Source organism: Nicotiana sylvestris, chromosome 2 (genome assembly GCF_000393655.2).
Source record: "Nicotiana sylvestris chromosome 2, ASM39365v2, whole genome shotgun sequence".
Taxonomy (NCBI): domain Eukaryota; kingdom Viridiplantae; phylum Streptophyta; class Magnoliopsida; order Solanales; family Solanaceae; genus Nicotiana; species Nicotiana sylvestris.
This window is the reverse complement of record NC_091058.1, coordinates 206,030,278-206,046,204: the sequence shown is the minus strand read 5'-3', so window position 1 is coordinate 206,046,204 and position 15,927 is coordinate 206,030,278. Positions and strand designations below refer to the sequence as shown.

At 37.5% G+C, this 15,927-nt stretch overlaps 1 protein-coding gene across 1 annotated transcript; it reads left to right on the top strand.

The window, feature by feature from the left end:
* Window positions 1-13,515: 13,515 nt before the first annotated feature.
* LOC138886202 (uncharacterized) lies at window positions 13,516-14,478 on the top strand. The gene has a single exon (XM_070167252.1). The coding sequence runs from the start codon at window positions 13,516-13,518 to the stop codon at window positions 14,476-14,478; it is 963 nt and encodes a 320-aa protein (XP_070023353.1).
* The last annotated feature ends 1,449 nt before the right edge of the window (window positions 14,479-15,927 follow it).

Below are 15,927 nucleotides of genomic sequence, written 5' to 3'. Positions count from 1 at the left end.
TCGTGTTGAGTATATTGAATTGTTTGTGACTAGATTCGAGGCATTCGGACATCAATTCGCAAGGCAAGATTTATTGGAATCTTGAATTTGGTTACGAAGTGAGGTAAGTGTCGTGGTTAACCTTGACTTGAGGGAGTAGAACTTGTTTGCCTATTTGCTACGTGATTTAAATGTGCGGGTACAACGTATATGTGAGGTGATGAGTACTTATGCATTGTGGTTGAGTCAAAGCATGCGGGTGAAATTTGTTCTTTGTGAATAATTGCCTATTTGATTAAGATATTCCTGCTTAAGTTTATTAATATTCATTTGATCATTATTCATGAAATTATTTCTAATTTAATTATTATTGAATATTTTGGAAGGTGAGGCCGGTATTCTGGTATTAAATTGATTGGAAAGTATAAATCCCTGCATTTAAAATACTCTTCCGAATTTATATTATCATTTTCGTGGTAAGGAAGAGTGTAAAAGCACGAAGGGTGATGTCGTGTAATTTATACTATTTATATTATCATTGTCATGGTGAGGAAGAGTGTAAAAGCACAAAAGGTGATGCCGTGCCATTTTCACATTATTGTTTATTTATTTATGAAGTGAGGAAGAGAGTTAAAGCACGAAGGGTGATGTCGTGCCATTGAAATTATTTATTCATCATACTATGGCAAGAAAGAGAGTTAAAGCGCGAAGGGTGATGTCGTGCCATTCATATTATTTATTTATCATTTCATGGGAAGGATGACAGTAAAAGCATGAAGGGTGGTGTCGTGCTATTTTTATATTGCAGCTACCTATTTTTATTGTTGATGAATTATTTGGCTATTACGTGACACTTCTCCTGCTGGAATTATTATATCTTTCCCCTTCGCATGTTCCCTCCCAAATTTGTAAATTGTTAATTATTGTGTTCATTATTGCTTTGTATATGTATATACTTGTACAGGTTGTTCCCGTATGTGTCTTGTCATAGCTTCATCACTATTTCGTCGAGGTTAGGCTCGACACTTACGGAGTACATGGGGTCGGTTGTACTCATACTATACTCTACACTTCTTGTGCAGATTTTGGAGTTGGTCCTAGCGGCGTACCATAGACTTGCTCGGATTCAGCTACCCAGAGGAGACTTGAGGTATAACTGCACAGCGTCCACAGTTTTGAAGTCCCTTTCTACTTTATCGTAGCTGTGTACTTTCTTTCAAACCGCTTGAATTTTATTCAGACTATTATTTGTACTATTCTAGTAGCTTGTGCATTTGTGATGCCAAATTCCGGGATGTATTTGCATGATTCGATTGTTATGGTCTTCCGTACTTTATTTCAGTAATTGACATCCGTTTAATTTGATTTGTTTAAAAATAGTTAAGATTATTCTAATGTTGGTTTGCCTAGCAAGTAAAATGTTAGACGTCATCACGATCTCGAAGGTGGGAGCTTCGGATCGTGACAGCTTTGCTAATTGAGAGTAACTGATAAGCATATGATGATAGACTATAATTACATATTTTAGCCACTTATTACACTCTAATTTACTGCACTTTAATTGAGTTTGAGCTTTAATTGCTAGTGTTTTGCACTAACTGTGTATTTTATGCCTTGTAGGAGTGATTTCAGGCTATATAAATGTTATTGAATAAATTCAAGTGATTTGGAGCTTTGAAGTCTGAGCAAAAGCTCAAGGAATTAAGCCGGGATCGTGTTCGGGGGTCAACGGATGATAGTTAGAGCGAACGAAGAATCGAGTAGGCATATTGCGTACTGTCTAGTAAAATGCATATAACTTTTTTCTCAGAACTCCATTTGGGATCCACAATATATGGTTGAAAATCTAACTCAAAGGGCTAAAACTTTCATGTTTTACATTTTTCCAAACTCCAAAAGGAACAGGGTAAAAGTGCGCATCAATAGCGCGGCCGCGCTCAAGCCTCGCTCGTCAGGCAGAATACTGGGCAATATGCGCGGCCACTAGCGCGGACACGAGCGCGGACGCGCTTGTCAAACCCGGGAAAAGGGTTTTTTTCGTCTAGGAGAAGGTATAATTGTTTGGGCCCGACCCTACTTGGTATATATACATGGAAAATGGTATTTTGACGAGGTTGTACATACTTTTGACATATTTTCGACCTAAGGAGGCTAAGGAGACCGAGATTCGACCTAAGGAGGCAAATACACAATGAGAGCAAGGCGGGGAATTCTTCTACGAGTTTTCCTTCCTCTTCCTATTTTTCATTGTTGGTTATGACTTTTAGTATTGTAGTTTTACATACTATTATGAATAGCTAATTTGTTATCTAGGGTTTTGATGGAACCTTTTGTGGGATAAATTCTTGTTATGTTTTTATATAATTGGGCCGTAGTATTTTCTCTATTTGTTTAACTATATTATTCTTGTAGTTGATTGAAGGGCCCTTAATTAGCTGTGCCTATTTAGTATGTATTACTTGGAAGAGAGTGCATATTAGGTAGTTGTTGAACAACATCACTTCTAACGTATGTGAGGAATCAATAACCAAGGGTTTAAAGGTGGGATTAAGGATAACGAAACCTTGGGTGCGGTCTAAGTGAGCTATAATTAAAGTCAACTAGCGTAACTCGGGAGAGTATGTCTAGTAAATTATCGTAATTACTCAGGAGAGAATTACAACATGTAGAGCGTTCATGATCGGTAGAGAATACTTAGGCGAAATTATAGAAGACATAGCGGGAAGGATTCCGACAATTGGGGAAATTATAACTCTAGACCTCCTTAATCTTGTCTCTAACCCTTAGTATTTGTAGTTGTTAATTTACTATTTTAATTTGTTAGTTAATAAGTTAAACACAAGAATCTTAATATTTATAAGTTGGGAACTATTCAAGCTTGTCTTCTTGGTGATAGTGAACAACTGTAGCTAGGCCTTAGTTCTATGTGGGATTCGACTTCGGACTTGTAAACCGGATTATATTTGCAACGACCGCTTAATCCTTTTTATAAGGCATAGTTGGGCGTGATCAAGTTTTGGCGTCGTTGTCGGGGAACTAATGGTGTAATTGTAGGTGTACATATTTCTAGGTTTCAAGTTTGAATTGTAATTTTTGTTTTCATGTATTTGATAATTTATTTATTTTTAATTTTTTATTTTATCTGAGAGACATAGCGTCATGGAATTATGAGAATTTTGATGTTGGTAATTCTGCTTTTAATCCTCCTTATGCATATTATGAAGGAAACCACCTAGGGCAAAATTATCAAAATATTCCCGAGAGCGAGTTTTGTGCACCAACTCATTCTTATATATGGAATGTGTGTGATATGTGTGGTGGTCAAGATAGTCACTTTCATGGTTGTGCTTATAGTTCTTATCTTCCCCCAATCCCTTACTTTCATGGTTCTTCTTTTTCTTGTGAAGTTAATAGGAATAAAGAACCCAGGGATGATGACCGTAAAGAGATCAAAGATATGTTAAAGTGTTGCATGGAACTATATGATAAGAAAACACAGCAGATACAAAGGCAAGAGGCAACTATTCACAACTTGGAGACTCAAGCGAATAAATTAATTGAACCTTGTAAAGCGCAACAAGTTGATATTGCAGATAGTAGCCAATATGAGCATGAATTGGCTGTAGAAATTGCCATTATACTAAAGGATTTAAAAAAATATGAGGATGAGCTAGAGGAGGAGGCCAGAGTAGAATACCAACAATCAATCGCACTAGATTTTGAGGATGTCGATGTTGTAGAAGAGATACTAGAGTCAACCAAGGATATTGAGGATACATATTTAGTTGACTCTATTGTCATTAGTGTTGAGAATGTAGACAGTCTCAATGTTCATGTAGTTGAGCGCATTGGTCCCCACTCCAAGTATTTTTCCACATGGTGTTTAGATGATGATATGGAAATAGAGTCGTCTGAGCCGTTTGAGGAGTCAAGGAGTAAGGAACAAGATGCCTACATTCTGGAATTCTTCATGCCAAAAAGCCGGGAATACACATCTCATCTAAAGGCCAAGAAGTGCAGAATACTATATTATTTTATTGGGCCAGTCAGATTCGTTCTACCACCCCAGGAGCATGATCACAGAGCAGAATCAAAACTTGGGGTCCAATTCATAAGTTCGAAGTGGAGGCAGAAAGTGATTCACGTCGTGCCGCGACGTTAAATCAAGCGCTTGTTGGGAGGCAACCCAGCTTTACTGCTTTATTTTTTTTTTTTTTATTATATTATTTTTGTTGTGTCGATTTTTGAGTTTCTAGGAGAATGGAGAACAAAGTTATTGGAAAGATGCAACAGCAAACCACATTGTTGGAACTAAGTGTGAGGTACCCGCACGAAGGACCAAGCCTGGGAGAAGTCTGAGTACCTCATGAGATGTTAGTGCTTCGGCCTTTGGCCTACCAGAGAGTTTCTTTTACCCTCTTGTATGTATAGGTATGCATTGGGGACAATGCACAATTTTAAGTGTGGGGTGAGGAGATTATCTGGGTGACTTTTCATGCTACTTTAGCTGTGTTAGTTTAATTAAATAATATTTTTCTTAAAAAGATTGGACTTTTCCTGATGACGGATCTTCTAGACAGTTTTCTTGAGGAAAGTAAGTCTAAAGAAAATATCAAAAAGATTTTTTTTTGTTTTAGGTAGTGTAGTAACTCCCCCTTGGTTTTTCTTTGGGCCACGGTTCTTTTCCAAGGGTTTTATTTGAACCGGGTGTAGTTAGTCTTTTTTTAGGAATAGGAGCCATTGTGTTATGTTTTGAAATGAATCAATATCTCTTGTCTTTGTTATGCCTTGAGAATAGTGAGTACTTTGGTTGTGACGCTTAGGTTCAATTTTTTACTCTTGTATAAGTACCTTAAATTGTATGATTTTAACTTTACTTAACTGTTTTGACTAGAGTGTCTTGATGAATCCAATCCTGAGTGAGTTATGTGTCATGTGTGTTTGAGGTTTGGGTGTTATTTTGTGCATTGCATTTGATGCCTAGAACTTGCCCCGTGTGTTTGCAAAGCAAAATAGTAGTTTTCTTCAGTCTTAGAAGTGATATAGGGGTTTCTTTGTTGAGCCAGATATGTATATTTTACCCGTCTAATTGTTATGTATCGTAGTTAACCCCTTTAATCCTGTAATCCTGTTTCTTTGGCAACCACATTACAAGTGTTACTCATTTGTTTGAATTAACCATCTATGTGAACCTTCTAACCTCTCATGAGCACTTGAATTATTATGAGCTCTGTAAAAATTAAAGTGTGGGGTGATTGGTTTGGCTTTTGAGTGGAACTAATGAAATAAGGAGAAAGGTGCACTATTTTGAAAAAGTAAGAGCCACATGAATTAAAAAAGAAAAAGAAAAAGAAAAAAAAATAATTGTATTGTTGCGAAAAATATTCCTTGATAAGTGGTGGTTCTTGATGTAATTGTACTTAAAGAAGTATGGGGTAATATATATTGATGTGAAGGTGGAGTTTGGTTTGACATAAGTATGGGGCGAATGTTAAAGTATATGTATTACAGTGCTTAGGGAGGTATAGTCACTCTTATATCTAAATGTATCCTACCCGTTCCGCAGCCTACATTACAATCAATAAAGTCCTATTTGATCCTAGACTGAATGAGCTCGATTAGTAGAGTAATACACTATGGGCAAGCCTATGGTGCATCTTTTGTGGCATATGAATATTATTTCTGAGAGTGAGTGAATTCTTTCTATCTTGAGTTCCTAAGTGTTCTTAAATTTTATTGTGTGAAACTACTCTCTTTTGTTGTGTGAGGGCACTTGATTCATGAAGGTAAGGTAATGTCATTGACCTCTATGTTAGAGTAAGTGGATGAGTTGTAAATAATGTGTGGTACTTGTGAGTCAAATCTTGAGGTTAAGCTATTACGCTTTTGTGCTTAGTCTATTTTAAATATTCTTAGTGTGATGAGTTAGGAGAATTGTTTTAAAAATGTCGTGTCTATATAAAGTGTAGTTTGATTGCTCGAGTACGAGCAATGATTGAAGTGTGGGGTATTGATGATAGGCTATAATTACATATTTTAGTCGCTTATTACACTCTAAATTTACTGCATTTTAATTGAGTTTGAGCTTTAATTGCTAGTGTTTTGCACTAACTGTGTATTTTATGCCTTGTAGGAGTGATTTCGAGCTATGTAGATGTTATGGAATGAATTCAAATGATTTGGAGCTTTGAATTCTGAGCAAAATCTCAAGGAATTAAGCCAGGATCGTGTTCGGGGGTCAACGGATGATAGTTAGAGCGAACGAAGAATCGAGTAGGCATATTACGTACTGTCTAGCAAAATGCATATAACTTTTTTCTCAGAACTCTATTTGGGTTCCACAATATATGGTTGGAAAGGTAACTCAAAGGAATACAACCTTTATGTTTTACGTTTTTCCAAATTCCAAACGGAATAGGGTGAAAAGTGCACGTCAATAGCGCGGCCGGGCTCAGGCCGAGCTCGTCAGGCAGAATACTGGGCAATATGCGTGGCCACTATAGCGGCCGCGCCAGTCAAACCCGGAAAAAGTGTTTTTTTCCTCTAGGAGAAGGTATAATTGTTTGGGGCCGACCCTACTTGGTATATATATATATATATATATATATATATATATATATATATATATATATATATGGAAAAACGGTATTTTGACGAGGTTGGACATACTTTTGACATATTTTATACCTAAGGAGGCTAAGGAGACCGAGATTCGACCTAAGGAGGCAAACACACAATAGGAGTGTGAGAAGGCACGGGAGAAATATGATATATTGATATTGTATGTGATGCAATACAAGAGGTGCTATTTATAGCTACTCTATACAAAGGGAATACTACTCCTATTCCAATGTGGGACAATTACATAGCTATCTCTAACACTCCCCCTCAAGTCGGAGCATATAAATCATATGTACCGAGCTTGTTACATATATAATCAATGCGAGGACTAGTGAGGGACTTGATGAAAATATCTGCAAGTTGATCATTCGATCTCACAAACTTCGTAGTAATATCTCCTGAGAGTATCTTTTCTCTGACGAAGAGACAATCAATCTCAATGTGTTTAGTTCTCTTATGAAACACCGGATTTGATGCAATATGAAGTGCAGCTTGATTATCGCAAACAAGTTCCATCCGACTGATTTTACCAAATTTCAACTCCTTGAGCAATTGTTTGGTCCAGACTAGTTCACATGTTGCCATAGCCATTGCTCGGTATTCTGCTTCTGCACTAGACCGAGCAACTACATTTTATTTCATACTTTTCTAGGAAACCAAATTTCCTCCTACTAAAACACAATATCCAGGCGTAGAACGTCTATCAGAAGGTGATCCTGCCCAATCAGCATCCGAGTACCCAACGATCTGCTCATGACCTCGATCCTCAAACAGTAATCCTTTACCTGGAGCCGATTTTATATACTGGATAATGCGGACAACTGCATCCCAATAACTATCACAGGGAGAATTCATAAACTGACTTACAACACTCACAGGATAAGAAATGTCGGGCCTAGTCACTGTGAGATAATTTAATTTACTAACCAGCCGCCTATAGCTTGCAGGATCGCTAAGCGGCTCCCCCTGTCCAGGCAGAAGTTTAGAATTCGGATCCATCGGCGTGTCAACAGGTCTGCAACCTGTCATCCCTGTTTCCTCAAGAATGTCTAACACATATTTCCTTTGAGAAATAACAATACCTGAGCTAGATTGAGCAACCTCAATACCTAGAAAGTACTTCAATCTGCCTAGATCCTTAGTTTGAAAGTGCTGGAAGAGATGCTGCTTCAGATTAGTAATATCATCCTGATCATTGCCCGTAATAACAATATCATCAACATAGACTACCAGATAAATACATAGACTTGAAGCAGAGTGGCAATAAAACACAGAGTGATCAGCTTCACTACGAGTCATGCCAAACTCCTGGATAACCGTGCTGAACTTACCAAACCAGGCTCGAGGAGACTGCTTTAGACCATAAAGTGACCGACGCAAGCGACATACAAGGCCACGAGACTCCCCCTGAGCAATAAAACCAGGTGGTTGCTCCATATAAACCTCATCCTCAAGATCACCATGAAGAAAGGCATTCTTAATGTCCAACTGATAGAGGGGCCAATGACGAACTGCAGCCATGGATAGAAAAAGGCGAACTGATGCCACTTTAGCCACTGGAGAGAAGGTATCACTGTAATCTAGCCCAAATATTTGAGTGTATCCTTTGGCAACAAGACGTGCCTTAAGTCGATCAATCTGGCCATCGGGACCAACTTTGACTGCATAAACCCAACGACAACCAACGGTAGATTTACCTGAAGGAAGAGGAACAAGCTCCCATGTACCACTTGTATGTAAAGCAGACATCTCGTCACTCATAGCCTGTCGCCATCCTGGATGAGACAATGCTTCACCTGTAGACTTAGGGATGGAAACCGAGGACAATGAAGATATAAAAGCATAATGGGGAGATGACAGATGATGATAACTCAAACCAACATAATGAGGATTAGGGTTTAGTGTGGTCCGTATACCTTTTCGAAGTGCAATCAGTGTACTAGGAGCAGGATCCGCGGTAGGAGTCGTGTCAGGTGCAGGACGAGAACCAGATAGGCCTGATGTAGGGCACGAACGACGATGATAAGTCAAGAGTGGTGTTCCTATGGCTGGGGAACTAGGAGGGATAACACTGGACTCCTCAAAAGTTGGTATGGGTGAAACCTCTGTGGTTGAAGGTGGAGGAGGATTACTAAACTCCTCAAAAGTCGGTATAGGTAAGACCTCAGATATGTCATGGTGGTCAGCAGAAGTGACATCAGTTGTGAAGAAAGGTTTAGACTCGAAAAATGTGACGTCAGCTGACATAAGGTACCTATGAAGATCAGGTGAATAACAACGATATCCCTTCTGAACACGAGAATAACCAAGGAAGACACACTTGAGAGCACGAGGAGCTAACTTATCTTTCCCCGGGGCTAAGTTATGAACAAAACATGTGCTCCCAAAAACCCGAGGTGGAAGAGGGTATAAGGCTGACTGGGGAAACAATATTGAATGTGGAATCTGACCCTTGATGGGAGATGAAGGCATCCTATTAATCAAATAACAAGCTGTGAGAACTGCATCGCCCCAAAAACGCAGCGGAACACGAGACTCAATTAGAAGTGTGCGAGCAGTCTCAATAAGGTGCCTATTCTTTCTTTCTGCAACCCCATTTTGCTGAGGGGTATAAGGACAAGATGTCTGATGAATAATTCCATGAGAAGACATAAACTGCTGAAACTGAGAAGATACATATTCTAAGGCATTATCACTGCGAAAAATGCGGATAGAGACACCAAATTGGTTTTTGATTTCAGCACAAAAACTCTGGAATATAGAGAATAACTCAGAACGATCTTTCATTAAGAAAAGCCAAGTACATCTTGAGTAATCATCAATAAAGCTAACAAAATAACGAAATCCCAAGGTTGAACTGACTCTACTAGGACCCCATATATCAGAATGAACCAAGGAGAAAACAGACTCTGCATGACTCTCAACACTACGCGTAAAGGAAGCTCGGGTATGTTTCCCAAGCTGACACGACTCACAATCTAATCTAGACAAACTGGATAAACTAGGCACCATCTTTTGAAGTTTGGATAAACTCGGATGTCCTAAACGTCTGTGGATTAGATCTGGAGGATCTGTAACTAGACATGTTGTGGAAGGACTGAGCGAGTTAAGGTAGTAAAGACCTTCTGATTCACGACCTGTACCAATTGTCCGTCCCGTACTGCGGTCCTGCATAATAAAAGAATCATCAATAAAATATATACCACAATTGAGGGCACGAGTCAAACGACTAACAGATGCAAGACTAAAAGGACAACCAGGAACATAAAGAACGGAATCTAGGGTGATAGAAGACAATGGGTTGGCTTGTCCAACTCCTTGTGCCTTAGTTTGACATCCATTGGCTAAAGTAACAGTAGGAAGAGACTGTGAATATACAATATTCGACAAAAGTGATTTATTACCAGAGATATGATCAGAAGCGCCTGAGTCCATGACCCATGGTCCAAGAGTACTAGACTGGGAAACACAAGCAAAAGAATTACCAGCAATAGGAGTGTCAGTCTGGGCAACTGAGGCTACTTGTGGAGATGTTTGCTTACTTGCTCGATACTGAAGGAGCTCATTATATTCTTCTTTAGATACAGAAAAGCCCTGGTTACCTGTAGTCTCGCTCTGAGCAACGTAGGCATTTTTGGGTGGACGGCCATTTAAGGAATAACACATTTCGCGAGTGTGTCCAAGTTTGTGACAATAAGAACACTTGGGTCTAGATCTCCCAAAACGACCGCCTCCTCGTCTATTCTCCATAGCTTGAGATGCCCGAACATCCACTGTTTGGGATGCAAGAACAGAGGAATCAAGTATCTGTGATGAAATCACTGGGTGACTTGGTGCTGCAGCAAGGCGAAGTAATCGAGAGAATAATTCATCAACTGTAGGGACAGTCGGACTCGCCAAAATCTGGTCTCGTACTGAATCAAGATCATGAGGAAGTCCAGCGAGTGTAAGAACTAGAAACATTTTCTGTCGCTGCTCTTGTTGTTTTGACACACTAGCAGAAACTGGCATCAATGTCTCAAATTCCTCCATGACTGCCTGTACCTGACCCAAGTAAGTAGACATATCTAATTCTTGCTTCTTTAAGTTTGTCATCCGTGATATCACATCATAGAAGCGAGATATATCATTAGTGTATAACGTACGAGCCTTTGCCCAAACCAAATAACATGTCTGGAATGGCCGAAACAAAGGCATCAACTTAGAATCAATAGAACGCCACAAGATGCTACATAATTGAGCATCAATTTTTGCCCAAAGCGCTATCGCCTTTTCATCTCCTTCGCTAGACTGTTTAATCAGATGATCTTGCACACCTTGACCTTTACACCACAACTCGACAGATGAAGCCCAAGCTAAGTAGTTTGAACCTCCCATTAAAGGTTCCGAGGTAATCATAACATTAGAGTTTCCAGAACTCATGCTTTTAGACCCAAAAACATCAATTCCCAAAGACATCTTGTAAATTATTACCAAATAAGAGAAATAATCAACTGTAATCCACTGAAAATAGAGTAAGGAACACTGAACCAGAATAGTAAACTACTGTAGCAGTTGGAAAGTTACTGTTGCAGCCGGAAAATATTCAAAGTGGTCGGAATAAAATAAAAACAGTAGGGGTATGATCGGAATTACTAGAAGACCCAACTGTTCTGAAGGAACTTTTTCAAAAAATGGCCGGAAGTCAACTTTTTGAAATCACTATTCACGCCGGAAAAATAAAAAAAGTGGTCGGAATTTGGTTAACCTAGATGGGTAGGCTCGGAATTGCAAGGGAAACAATCTGTCCTGAAGAGTCGTCGCCAAAAAATGGCCTGAAGGTGGCCCACGCAACGTTGGAACTTCGCCGGATAATTTTCTTTGGGCAGCTATAGTACCGCCGGAGATTTTCATTGGGATTTGGTCGCCGGACAGTGACTACTCTTGTGGTAGTGTTGGATTTTGTGCACAACACTGACCGAGACAAAGCAGACGCAAAACAACTTTGAAAGTCGCCGGAAAAAAAAGGGTTCCAGTGACTGATTTTACTTCCCGGAATCGCTGAAATTTATGCACAGCGATAAATCTCTCACGATAGCTCTGATACCATGTGAGAAGGCACGGGAGAAAATATGATATATTGATATTGTATGTGATGCAATACAAGAGGTGCTATTTATAGCTACTCTATACAAAGGGGATACTACTCATATTCCAATGTGGGATAATTACATAGCTATCTCTAACAAGGAGCAAGGCGGGGAATTCTTCTACGAGTTTTTCCTTCCTCTTCCTATTTTTCGTTATTGGTTATGACTTTTAATACTGTAGTTTTACATACTATTATGAATAACTAATTTGTTATCTAGGATTTTGATGGAACCTTTTGTGGGATAAATTCTTGTTATGTTTTTATATAATTGAGTCGTAGTATTTTCTCTATTTGTTCAACTATATTATTCTTGTGGTTGATTGAAGGGCCCTCAATTAGTTGTGTCTATTTAGTATGTATTACTCGGGAGAGAGTGCATATTTAGGTAGTTGTTGAACAACATCACTCCCGACGTATGTGAGGAATCAATAACCAAGGGTTTAAAGGTGGGATTAGGGATAACAAAACCTTGGGTGCGATCTAAGTGAGCTGTAATTAAAGCTAGCTAGCGTAACTCGGGAGAGTATGTCTAGTAAATTATCGTAATTACTCGGGAGAGAATTACAACACGCAGAGCGCTCATGATCGGTAGAGAATACTTAGGCGAAATTATAGAAGACATAGCGGGAAGGATTCCGACAATTGGGGAAATCATAACTCTAGACCTCCTTAATCTTGTCTCTAACCCTTAGTATCTGTAGTTGTTAATTTACTATTTTAATTTGTTAGTTAATTAGTTAAACACAAGAATCTTAATATCTATAAGTTAGGAACTGTTCAAGCTTGTCTTCTTGGTGATAGTGAACAACTGTAGCTAGGCCTTAGTTCTCTGTGGGATTTGACTCCGGACTTGTAAACCGGATTATATTTGCAACGACCGCTTAGTCATTTATATAAGGCATAATTGGGCGTGATCAGCATACACCATTCAAAAGCACTTTTTAGTTTGTAGCAACTTTTATAAAATATAAATAAGCAACTATAAGCCTATAACGTGTTTGAATAAAAGTACTAAAATACTAATAAACATATTGATTTGTTTGGTATAGAAGTGTTGATAAGCCATTTTTGTTAAAATGATTAAAATTCCCTTGTAAACAACTACAATTAGAAATGTTGGTTAACAAATTTATTTTCAAGGACTAAGGACGAACAACGAAAGTATAATGTTGAGGAGGTAAGGTTTTGTATGAGGTATGATATTTCGGATATTAAAAAGATATTAGGAATTAAATAGTAAAATCTTGGTCGAACCAAAAGTTTAAAAGCCGATTTATAATTTTGACCGATTTTAATTATAAGCACTTTTGATATTTACGAAACCCCTAAAAAAGCCAAAAAAAAAAGTGCTTGATCAGCTTATAAACTTACACACACCCTCTTAGTCATTTTAATGAACGCTAACTCATCCCAACTCAAAAAATGCCTCTTCACATCCATGAATAAACAAGAAATAAACTAAATTTGTTAAGAATAGAATTGTAATTAGAGTGAATGTCTATCTTGTAGAGAATTTTACTTTGTGGTTAATTCATTTTCCCCCTATAAATAAAGTGATCTTACCCTATTGTAAATCATCCCAAAATTCAATAAGAATTTCCTCTCTTTCTCTACAATATTGTTCTTCTTCTTTTATTGTTTTCATCACACGTTATCAACACGAGACTCTACCGTCTCAAGAAGCTTTTTGAGAAGATTAAGGTATACCTTTTCTCCTCTTTTTAATTATGACTGATATTATAGAAAAAAAGTTCGTTGTCCTTGAAATTTCGGGCAAGAACTATATGACATGGGTGTTGGATGCTGAAATCCATTTAGATGCAATGGGTCTTGGAGACGCCATTAAAGACAAAACTAAAGCATCCACCAAAAACTGTGCTAAGGCCTTGATTTTCTTACGTCATCACCTTGATGAAGGGTTGAAAATAGAAGATCTCATAGTCAAAGATCCACTTGTTTTGTGGAATGATTTAAAGGAAAGATATGACAACTTAAAGTTGGTCACTCTTCTACAAGCACGATATGATTGGGCTCATCTGAGGCTCCAAGACTGTAAGTCTGTTTCTGAATATAATTCTGCGATGTTCAGAATTACTTCTAAATTGAAACTCTGTGGAGATACTATCACTGACTATGATATGCTTGAAAAAACGTTTACAATGTTTCATGCCTCCAATATGGTCCTGCAACAGCAGTACAGAGAGAAAGGTTTCAAGAAGTACTCTGAGTTGATTTCTCTTCTCCTTGTGGTTGAACGAAACAACAAATTGCTCATGAGAAATCACGAAAATCGATCCACTGGGTCTGCACCATTGCCTGAAGTGGATGAGGTATATTCCCATTATGCTAAGCATGGAAAAGGTCGTGGCCCTATTCGTGGTTGTGGTCGTGATCATGGTCGTGGCCGTGGCCATGGACAAGGAAGAAATTTTCCTGGTGTTAATCACCCCCCAAAGAAAAATAACCACCAAAAGTGGAAAGGGAAAGATAAGAAGACAAAGGCAAATGGTTCAGAAACTAAATGTTATCGTTGCGGTGGAAAAGGACATTGGGCAAATATTTATCGTGTACCAAGACATTTGGTTGAGCTTTATCAAGCATCTCTAAAGAATAAAGGCCATGAAGACAATTTTATCTCTGACAATGATTTTGACATCACCCACTTGGATGTGGCAGACTTCTTTGAGCGCCCTGATGGAAAAATAGACTACTTGATCGGTGATAGATCTGTGGTTAAAGATGATTGAGCAATTTGCTTTTTATTTTACCTATTCGTTGTAGTTAGTGAATAAATATCATGTAATCACATTCCTACTTTACATGAGTAGTAGTCATTATAATCAATTAGTATTATTATTTTATTGGATTTTGATGTATACTTCGCGTGGTTTTAATACAGTCCTTTTTTTTTTTTGGATAAAATTTAGTAGGTGGTATTTTAAGGATGGAGTGGGAATAGTAGTTTAATTTTGAATGTATGTATTGATTATTATATTTATACATACTGTTCTCAGTTTTATACATATATATAATGTATTTAGTATTATTGTTACTGCAAATTAGTTGTGCTTTGTATTATTACTCTTAACATTTACATGCCGTAGTGTAATTTTAGTTATGAATTTAAACTGTAAACTTATATTTTGTAGGTTATAATATTGCAGATTGACTATGTATTTTTAAGCACTTATAACTGATGATAAACAATAATAGTAAAGTTTGTTTAACAATTTTTTTGTTTATACTGCAACATTGCTTAAATATTATGACTGCATGCAGAATATACATCATTCATTGTATAAAATAATTTGTTATATTTTACAAACAGCTATGTGTATGTATAATATTTATTAATTGTTATTCTTATAATGCATTATTGCATTACACGTCCATGTGTCATATGATGTGTATGTTGTTGTATTGTGTTGTAATTGCAACATTTTGTAAGTGTATTTGACATCATATAAATGCTATTATAATAGGTGGATTAACTTTTACGAGACGAGATAAAGATTTGCGTGGACTTCAAAACAAAAGGTTTCCCATTGTTTTTTCTTCCAATAGCTTTCGGTTTATAAATACTAATGTTTATTCGTATATTTCTTTTGTATGTCAGACAATGGAAAGCAAATATGGATATTTCACAAAATAAACTTGGATCAAAGTTCAATTGTAAAAATATTTATTTAGTTGATTCATATATGACACATACAATATTCAAAGAGAAGAAATATTTCTCACATTTAAATATGTGTAAGGCAGATGTTACTACAATTTCTGATAGCAGTAAATTAATTGAAGGCTTTGGGAGAGCTACTATAACTCTGCCTAAAGGGAACAACACTTATCATAGAGAATGCAATGTTCTCCTCCAAATCCAAGAGGAACTTGTTGAGTTTTAAAGATATTCGCCGAAATGGATATCATATTGAGACAATAGATGAGAATAATCTTGAATATCTCATCATTACCAAAAATGTCTCTGGCCAAAAAAGAGTTGTTGAGAAATTCTCATCTTTATCTTGTGGTCTGTATTGGACAAGAATTAGTGCAATTGTGGCACATTCTACCGTAAACCAAAAGGTTACCGATTCCAATACTTTTGTACTTTGGCATGATCGATTGGGACAACCTGGATCAATTATGATGAGACGAATTATAGAAAACTCAAATGGGCACCCATTAAAGAATTTAAA